The 10,175-nt window shown below is 37.3% G+C and overlaps 1 protein-coding gene across 1 annotated transcript in view; it reads right to left on the bottom strand.

Annotated features, from left to right (window-relative positions):
• The window catches only part of kcnh1a (potassium voltage-gated channel, subfamily H (eag-related), member 1a), an 81,206-nt gene extending 71,689 nt beyond the window's left edge, over positions 1–9,517 (bottom strand). Inside the window, exons 1-3 of the mRNA XM_037697816.1 lie at positions 9,442–9,517; positions 8,447–8,473; positions 6,117–6,240 (exon numbers count right to left, since the gene is read on the bottom strand). Coding sequence (XP_037553744.1) covers positions 6,117–6,240; positions 8,447–8,473; positions 9,442–9,517 — 227 coding nt within the window. The remainder of the gene's footprint in view (positions 1–6,116; positions 6,241–8,446; positions 8,474–9,441) is intronic.
• Between the last annotated feature and the right edge of the window lie 658 nt (positions 9,518–10,175).

A 10,175-nucleotide genomic window follows, 5' to 3' on the forward strand; every position in this document is an offset into this window, starting at 1 on the left:
ATATATACAGGCATATATATAGAGAGAGAGAAAGAGCGAGAGAGAGATACCTCATGAACAACTAGCTGAATTTTAAAGTACCTTCAGAAAATAATCATTGCAAGCATACTGTACATTTAGAATTAGCTTTCAGTGTCAACTCAATTAAAGATGGCTGCCACTGCAAGAAACAGAAATGACTATAAGTCAGTTAATTTTACTGAGTTTGAACTAAAACTTGGTGTAGTAGTAGATGAGTCTCATCGACAACACAACCACTGACAAATCAAACAATGTCTTGTCCCAACACACATAAAGTTATTGAAACTTGAACAAAACAAGTGTGATAATTTTATTATTTCTCAACATTAAATTGTTTTAGTTAAAAACTCTGGCATGAAAGGAGTCTGTCTCGCAGGAGGTTTTAGACATAGAGAATTAAAACAGGCACAGGACACGGCGTGTAAAAATGCATAATGCTCCAATATGAAGGAGAAACTGACTAATAAAATATACCAGGACTGATGAACATAAAGACAAACACCTGGTACGAAGACAACTGGGAACAGGTGAGAGTGGGCGGGGCACCAAACACAGAGACATGGTACTGAGGAGAACCACACTGATTGGTCGAAAGTGAAAACAGGAATCAACCCAAAAACATTTTAACCAAAAGAGAATAAACAAGTACAAAAACTACCAAAATGTAACCAAAATAAAGAAATAGACCGCAAAGGAATGCTAGACTTTTGATTTATTTATATATTTCTAAATGTATTTATTTGATCTGTTTTACACTTTAACCATTATTTTCACCACTTAACCTAATCTTGATTTGGCAGAGATAATTGACTCATTTTGTCATCATTTCAAAGCTTTAGTCATTCATTTTGTTGGTAACTACTCAACACGATGTACTGTTTTTATTACTAAAGCTTTAACCGAAACTGCTTCGCTGTTCTCTTCCAACTCATTACACAAATGTTAATTCATGGTTTGGAGGTATAACTCATTAATGATTCATTAATTGCCAGGTTGTGGTTATTAAGTGCCCTCCATACTCATTTGTCACTATTAATTGTTAGCAAAATGCCTTTTATCTGCTCTTTAATTCACTCGGGACATTTCCAGGTTTGTTTTCCTTACTTCTCCCAACTTCTCCCTTCAGCAGTCTGAAAATAAACCTTAAACAAATCATCTGGCACTTTTATGTTTGCGTTGGCGAGCGTTCTGAAGCTTATGCTCAGAGACCCGCAGGTCTAAAATAGTAATAGCCGGTGTGCTAGCTGTGACGAACACCATCTCCCACAACAGATGAAATCTCCCACGGTTTTCAAATCTGGCAGCTCCAACTGCGTTCCTATTTATATGGTTAGTGACTCGCTTATTGCGAGCATAAAAACACCAAGAACAGAAATAGTCCCCTGGAATAGAAGTATTGTTCATTTGCTTTTATTGCTTTGTGATTAGAGTTTTAGAGAGACGGCTCCCTGGGGACACTGTACGTCCCCGGATTAATAGTTACAGTGACGCAGACGCAGTTTCAGGTGTTACAACCAGATTACATCACAGATCTGATCTTCTGTTATCAGTTTTCTTCCTCGGCAACAGGAAGCATAAACTGTCCCTTTTACTTCTGACAATATCCTATCAGTTCAATGTTAAAGGTATTTTCTTTCACTCCCAGATTTGGTCTTAAAAATAGACTTTCCTCTGCTGTCAGTTTTAGATGTGACCTCCTTGAAGTGTCCCACACTTTAATCATCAGGCTAATTACCCTGAGCGCTTGACTTAATTGACAGCTGTTTAAAGTTTAATGAATAAAAAAATGTATCGGTTCGTCATAGTGCTGTCCTTTAGCTCCGCTGGTGACATGACTCTGTCACAGTCAATCAGTCATCAAAGGTGTTGGTCCACCCTGAAATCTCAAACACTACGGGATGGATTTCTGTGAAACTGGGTAAATATGCGTGCCTCCCAAAGCAAGACGACTTGTCTTCAAATAAACAAGTCCTTCAGTGATGTTGTTGCTATCTTGATTATTTATTTCAGATGAAAGGCGAAAGCGAGGCGATTATGTTGTTGCCTGTGTGCGTTTAGATGTCTGTCTGCTAGCACAGCATATAAAATGTTTGAGTTTTACCGAGAGTGGCAGAAAGTAATCATTAGATGCAGAACAGATTAACTTTTGGCTTTAACTCAATTTAAGATGATCACCACAGTCAACTGAAGTTTTAAAAAACTCAACAATAATTGCCAATTTTTTAGATGTTGATACCCGAGTTGATGAACAGTAGTCCATCGCTATTTTGCGGTTCAAACTTCGCGGACTCGCTCTTTCGTGGTTTTTCAAAGTAAGATTGGACACGACACACAATTGGCTGATTGATGGATGAGCCGCATGATCTGCATGGAGTTTTATTTAAAATAAATTACTTTAAATGATTTAGCACCTGCTGCATCTGTGTGCAGCCCACAGGTACAGGGAGAAGCTCCCTCCTGCAGGGTGTCGTGATCTCCACTCTGCAGCGGAGAAGTGGGCGTGGCCGAGAACATGGGCGAGAAGGGGTTCTCTGCAGACCAAAAGTGGGCGTTTCTGGAGAATAGGTGTTTGTAGAGGGCAAGCACTGATTGGCTAGCTGTATTTGCTGGCTCTTTAGGTAAGTTACGTCAGCTCTTGTTTAAAACTGAAGGTTTCTACGAAACAGCATTATATCTGCTGTCAAACACAAGAAGATTCTCTTCAGTTCTTGGCTTGTAGGCTGCACCTGATACAGGTTGACTTGAGTGTGGTCTGGGTACAATGAAATATGAAGCATCTGAAGCGAAACCTGCTCCCATTTGTCAAAAAGTCTGGTCTCAATTAAAGATCATGAGTCCTGTAACAAGATAACGTCCCAAAACAAAAGCTCAAAACAAAATCTGCTCTTTAGAAGTTCTTCTAAGAGATCTGATCTATGAAAGGAGCTGAAACATGGAGTAGGATTGACCCTTAAAATGTGAGACAGCTGAGGAAGTTAACCAGTAAACAAAAATATCTTCTCCAGTTGCAGAAATCTTACAGAAACTGACAATCACTCATCTGCAGTGACTGATTTAAAATGTTGAACAAGAAAATGTGAAGTTAAAAGAAACATCTTTTGTCCCAGAGGCAGTTTAAGTGTCATTATTATTTTGGCTAGTTTATTTTTCTTTCTTTATGAATCGATTGTAACTATTTTCACATTATTCAAAAACCAAAATGGATTTTGTTTTTTAATGTAATGGCTAGGTATTAAAAAAACAAACATTTAGCTCTCCCCTCTACCCAGTTATGTTTCTCTTATTTTGAAATGTAACTGGAAGTTCTGTGTTAAGAGAGGCGGAAAGAGAAGTTATGGCGACGCCGCCAATGTTGAACCGGTTAACACCATAGACATAATATGTCTGTGGTTAACACAAACAACTTTTTTTTTTTGTTCAGCCTTTTTTTCGTCCAATCAGATGTGGCCCTCCGGACACGCCCATTTTTTCTATTATCCAATCATGTGTGACCCTCCAGATACGCCCATTGTTTTATCGTCCAGTCAGATGTGGTCTTCCAGATACGCCTTCCAAATTTGTCTGCAGAGCTACCTACTTGGCGCCGGCAGGTGGCAGAGAGTGGAGATCATGACATGCTGTGCTCTTTTAGAGCATTTAGAGTTTATAAACATTATTTAGAATATTGTAAGAGTGTAAAATACCTTCATATATAGCGTCCTTGAATACTCTCACCACTCTCATCGTCTCCCCCCATCTGCGGAACGTTCTACGTCACCATGTGCTTGTCTGTGCGGGGTGTTTTTTTCATTATCAAACTCTTTCTTCTCAGCCAAGAAGAAAGAGTTTGATAGGAATTTTTTTTTTGCCTCCAATTTCCTACATGCATTCAGTTTCACTACTTTCTTGTCTGTCTAAACAGACCTCACTTGTAAATGAGACTTCAAGGCTCATTGGGATTTATCTGTCTAAATAAAGGTTGAATGGGAAAAAAAAAAAAAACATATAAAAATATATATATATATATATATATATATATATATATATATATATATATATATATATATATATATATATAGATAGATAGATATAGACACACAATAAACTACCACTTACTACTTGTACTACTATTCCAATTTTGCAATTTTTATTTTATCGTGGGGGTGCTGAGAATGGAAACCCACACGATAAACGAGGGACTACTGCATTAGTAGCAGAAACTGATCCTCAACACATATTGTGATATTAATAGAATGTGCAAAATCTTTGTTTAACATTTTGCCTGTAACTATTTAGAGTCAACTTTGCTTGTTAGCAAAACATTTTATGAACCACTGGATGTATTCAAAGGAACTTTAGTTTAGTTTAGTTTGCTGGGCATTTCGTCAAAATTTAACAAGATTAACAGTTAAAAATAAATATTTTTGCTCAACGTTATAGTAAAGGTGTGTCTCAGTTGAACTTTTCCTTAATAAATGCACTAACGATCAAATCAGCTGCATTTCGCTGGGGCGGTGTGGATAAAGCAGCTGATTTGATCGTTTGATCCAGGAGTTCCGGAGCAAGACGAAGGTGGCTGGATATGGCAAGCCAAGTGTCTCATTAATAGCCACTTTTACCTGATAATGACACTTGGCTTGCCATATTGGTCGAGGGCCCTCTAGTGGCTGAAAATGGTAGTGTTCAATATTTCCTATGTCAGAATGAATGAAACCGTCAGATCTCAGCCAAAAAGTGGGTTATAAATATGGGAGAAAAAAAACATACATTAGTCACTTCAATGTATAAGTCGCAGGACTTACAAATTTATGAACAAAAGTGCAACTTATACAGGGAAAACTACGGTAATCATCTTGTCGTCCTAATATTGTATTAAAGCACATCTTAGGCCTCTTCTGTGGTGTACTTCCCCAGAAGAGGTTGTCATGTAAACACAGGATAGAAACACAATGGCTGTAGAAGGTGAAGCAATTGACATCACTTACTGTTTCCATTTGCTTTCTACTCTTTGCTTTTTCTTGTTAGCACATTTTATTTATTAACCTATATTCAACCAGACAAATCCCATTGACATCACAGATCTCTTTTGTAAGGGAGACCTTAAGGCAGTCTAACATGCATGGTTTTAGTCTGTGGGAGAAAACCGGAGTACCCGGAGAAAACCCATGCAAGCAGAAGAAGAACATGCAAACTCTACACAGAAAGACCCCAGGTCCAACTGGGGATTGACCCCAGGACCTTCTTGCTGTGAGGCAACAGTGCTAACCACTGAGCCGTCGTGCAGAAAGCAATAGGAGAAACCAGGGGATGCTCCTTTATTTTCAAAAACTTTATTTTTCTTGTGTTTCTGTTATGACATTGTAACACTTTGAGAAAATTATATTTTTGTGTAAAATTGCAGCATTCTACTTTATTTTTTCTCTCATTTTAACAAATAAAATCCAAATCTGCCATTTGTTTTTCTGGACAGCCCTTCTTTCAGCCTCCTTAAGATGCTTTGGGTATATCAGGAGCCTGCAAAATAAATGCTGATAAATTGTACTGTCTAAGTGTACGAGAAGAAAATAAAAAAAGCAGAGCAAAAGTCTTGCAGATTAAAAAGTTATAGGCAAAGATTAAACACTGCACAAAAGCTCCTGGGATCTGCAAGCACCAATTACAGCATGCTCTAAAGTTTCATTTTCTACTCCCAACAGGAAAATATTCACCGACGTTTAATAGAAATGTTCAGACTGGATACAGTAAAAAAAATATAAAACGTTTATTATTCAAATTGTGCCTATTGTACGAGATGTAAATGCATTAAGAATGGCTTTTATGTGACTAAACTACCAAAAAACAAATTGTATTTTTAGATGGTCACATTAAGTCCATTACCATTCTATCTGATTGTCGTGAGACACGTGCACAACTTTTATAGTCAGCAGTTAAACTTGCTTGATTAAAGCAAACATTATAAGCCACACTGTTTGAGTGGGATAACTGCAGGAACAGTAATTATTTCAGCAGCTGCAAACAACAAAAATCTATGACACTAATAATTTAACTCTAATCCAACGCTGAAATGGTTGTAAAAGAAAGTTACACGATCAAAACGAATAATAAAAGCTGCCAACCTGCAGGTGCTGCTTTTCTGCATCACTTCTGCTCTGTGGTAACCCGACAACTTGCAGAAGCCGTCATTGCTGTAGACGATGGGCCAGTCGACTATCTGAGCGTTCCCCAGGACAAAGTTGGTGTCTGTTTAACAAAAGAAACATAAAAAGGACAAACAGCATGACTGGTCACAGTATTTCCTGACACCTGTCACATACACACATTCTTAAATTATATTTTGAGAAACAGTTCAAGAGGAGTTGGTCGTCTGTTTGATAGAACTACAACTGAAAGCTTTTTGGTGACTTATACAGACAAACATCAAGAGCAAGAGCAAACTTTAGAATTAGGAATACTGCTTGAATATTTTATTAAGTTAATGTTCAAAGAAATAACTTTAGATTTGGGCTACGTTTTATACAGATAATTCAGCTTGGGTTATGGATATTATTATTAAAGTTATAAAGACATTCATCCAATCATCGCTTGTATTTATCTGTAAAAGATTAACTGAAATAAATCCTTGGAAATTTGTGTTCATCTTTGATGCAATGGTGAAAATTGTCATTATTGTTTACGATGGTCTACGGCTCATTTCACACTCCTTGCTGTCAGGATGTGTGTTTTTGGTAGGCCATCCATCCATCCATGCATCCATCCATCCATCCATCCATCCATCCATCCATTATTTTTACCCAGCCCGTTGTGTTTATTTTTTTAGATTTACTCTCTTTTGGTGGTTATAAATTTACATCTGTGTTTTGTGATTCTTGCATTTAGTCTTGCTCCTCGTATTTTTCATTTGTTTAGTCTTTGTGTTCTCATTTGAGCCATTAGTCTGTTTCTCCTGTTACTGCTCCTCCCTCTGGCCCCGCCCACTCCTCCATCCTGCCCCGCCCACTTACACCTATTCCTTGTCTCTCATCTTGCACAGCTGCATCCACTTCACTCATTAGCCTCAGCCTTTTTACTCCTTCAGTTCTCCTTCCTCAGCTGAGCACCACTGGCTTTGTTTGGTTCTCCTCGCACCTCCTTGTACTCTCTGTGCTCCTCTACAATCTTCAAATAGTTTTATATGTTTTGTGCTGCCTCGTCAGCATTTTGCTTTGTGTGAATAAAATTCTTCATTATCTTTTTCAAGCTCCTGGTGCAAACCTAACCATCCTAAAACCAAGATTTCATGCTATCAATTAGCAATCATGGTACGTGCTGTGAATGACTCTCAGCTACTACCACACCATCATTAGTCACTCTTTTTGTTTGCTAGTGTTGATTAGCTGTGCCAAGCTATCTTGCCTCGGGTTGACTCCAAACATTAATTAGTTGTAGATGTACGTTCAATGTTTACTTTCTCAGAGATTTATTAGAATGTGTTCATTGGTTCATAAAAAAAAAAAATTTAATATATTTTTATTTTGGCTTCCATGCCACTTATTTTAAACCTGTCAGCAGTTGTAGGAGTAAATATGGTGTTTGAGTGATTCAAGGAATAAACTACAATATAACATTTTGTTTGTTTATTTTTGATAGTGACTACATTATAAGGAATTAAAACATATGCAATTATTGTATTGTGTTTACACCTTGGGAAATTATTTAAAAGTTTTGTTTTTGATTCCAGTTTTACACATAACACTTGTTTCACTTTTTAGACAGATACTGTATTTTGTTTTCCAGTAACAAACATTTTAATGGTATTTGGTCTTTTAAAGTGAGTTTTTTTTTAACAATTCACAATAGAAGTTCAGGGTGTGGTGTTTTACTGCTGAGCTCAAAACAGCAACACTAAATTTGTATTTAAGGAGTTTTTTTTTTAATTCAGATATATTTCTGACAAAGTATTAAACTTTTAATCTATCCAAATTAAGTTACCATGAGAGAATAGTAGGCGCAAGAATTTGAACAATGACAGGAGAAGCAATCAACTTTGAGAATAAATGTGTAAAACAACTCTTCACAAGCACGACAATGTGACAACACAAGGGCCGGGAGAAGAAAATGCAAACGTCTGGCCACAAATTAAAAAAAGGACAACCACATCAAAAACACACTGTGAGTAACAACATTTCTTTAGACGCACAAAATGACAACTCAAAGCTATGAACACGACAGGAGACGATGCACAAGACACTTCATGCTGCCAGTGGGTTATTTACAATGATTTCATGCAGGTTGATCTTTAACTAAAAACAGAAAAGGTCTAAGTTTATCTCTCTGGATATATTAACCAAAGATTATTACTCCAGAAAAAAATGTAAAATAACAATTTTGCTACAGAACATTAAGTGAAACATTACAAGGATGTTGGAAAATCAATAAAGAGGAAGCTATATTAAACTGTACAATATACCTGTCTGCCTATGTGACAGAGTCCAAACTGAAAGTTTTGAAATAAAAAAAAAAAAGAAGGTTAACAGAGAACAGGGAGAAACAATGTCACACAGAGAAGATGGGTCAAAATATCAAACAAAAATCAGCATTTCTGGTGCATCGAGTTCACAATGTTCAAAAGATTTAGCTACAACATGAGTTTAAGGTTTGTTTCTGATCTTTTTTCCAATCATAACCCAGTAGTTCAGTCATCCATATGGGTTTTTATAGAAGTCATTGTCATTCATAAGCAATGCTAAAATATTATATGTGAAGATGCACAATAAGAGGTGAATATTAAACTGACCCAGACCAGTCTTCACAGCAAACCAGCACAAAACTTCATTCTACTCATTATTGTTTACAGATATCATTTTTATACTTTTTTGTTGTTGTTGTTGTTGCAAATGGACATTGAGAAAGAATAGCACTCAGTGATATTCCAATGTTTGTCAAAAATACTCACAAAAACGAGAATGTTGTATTAAATTAAAACTCATATTGGGGGTCAAAGAGTTTGGATACAGTGGATCTGCGAACAGAACTTAACAGAATGTCAAACTTTGACTTCATAGGTTTGTGTAAATTGTGGGGAGGGGTGTTGCTTCTTTGTGTTTTCTGTTTCTCGTTTCCAAACTAAATGCTAAGTTTTTGTATTACTTTAATTTATTCTTTGTTTAACCATGAAGGTCCCACTGAGCTACAACTGTTCTTTAAGTAGCTAACTTTCCAGTTAGCTACTAAGTATTTGGTTGAGGGTACGTTAAAAAGTACTAGATTAAGATCTCCATTTTCATCTTTGAGTGAGCTCCTCACCCTATCAGTAAGGCTGAGCCCAACCACCCTTATGGCCACTTGTATCCAGGAGCTTGTTCTTTCCATCATGTTTGAAGCCTCAAGACCACATATGTGAGGGTTGGAGCATATAGACCTGTAAATCCAGAGCTTTGCATTTTGACTCAACTATTTCTTCACCGTGACCAACCAAACCAACGCCCTCATTACTGATGAAGAGGCCCTGATCTGTCGATCCATCTACTGCCTCCACCATCACTCGTAAACAAGATGCCCAGATACTTGAACTCCTCCACCTGAGACAGACTCCTCTCTGAACCGGAGGCCATTCCACCTGTTTTTGGTTGAGGTTATTTGCAGAAAAATCCAAGATCTCCCATCCATCTGCTTAAAAACTAAACTTCTTCTTTAGTGTTTTCACTGTATGACCGAGTGTAGGCTTTTACACACACATCACCTCTGAAGCTGGACTAATGCATCTCCATTACGCCCCATGATGGTGTGGGATAATGAGGCAGAATGAGGGGTTTAAATCGATCCACTGGTTATTCAGTACTGATATCACATGTGTGAAAAAGCTTGTGATTTCAGGCTAGATGCAACAAGGACCCTCACCTCTGCACACTAAGCTCCTATACGCAGCCAGTTGAGTAACTCAACACTCTTGCTTTTGATGCATTTTTGAGCTACATTCAATGGGATTGGAGATTTTAGGTCATCTTTAATTATTAATGAACTGGTCCAAAACATCCTCCTTCCACATGCTGTTAAGAGCTGATGTTTAGTTCTCTAAAGTGCAAGGCACAGTCTGTGTTTGGCTGCTTGGACTGTACCATTATTTGGTCCTTTTGAGCTAAGACATGCATCAAATACCTGCTACATTTAGATGGAGAGAAAAATAAAAGCATCATATA

This window comes from Nematolebias whitei, chromosome 1, assembly GCF_014905685.2.
Source record: "Nematolebias whitei isolate Nwh7 chromosome 1, NemWhi1, whole genome shotgun sequence".
Lineage (NCBI taxonomy): Eukaryota > Metazoa > Chordata > Actinopteri > Cyprinodontiformes > Rivulidae > Nematolebias > Nematolebias whitei.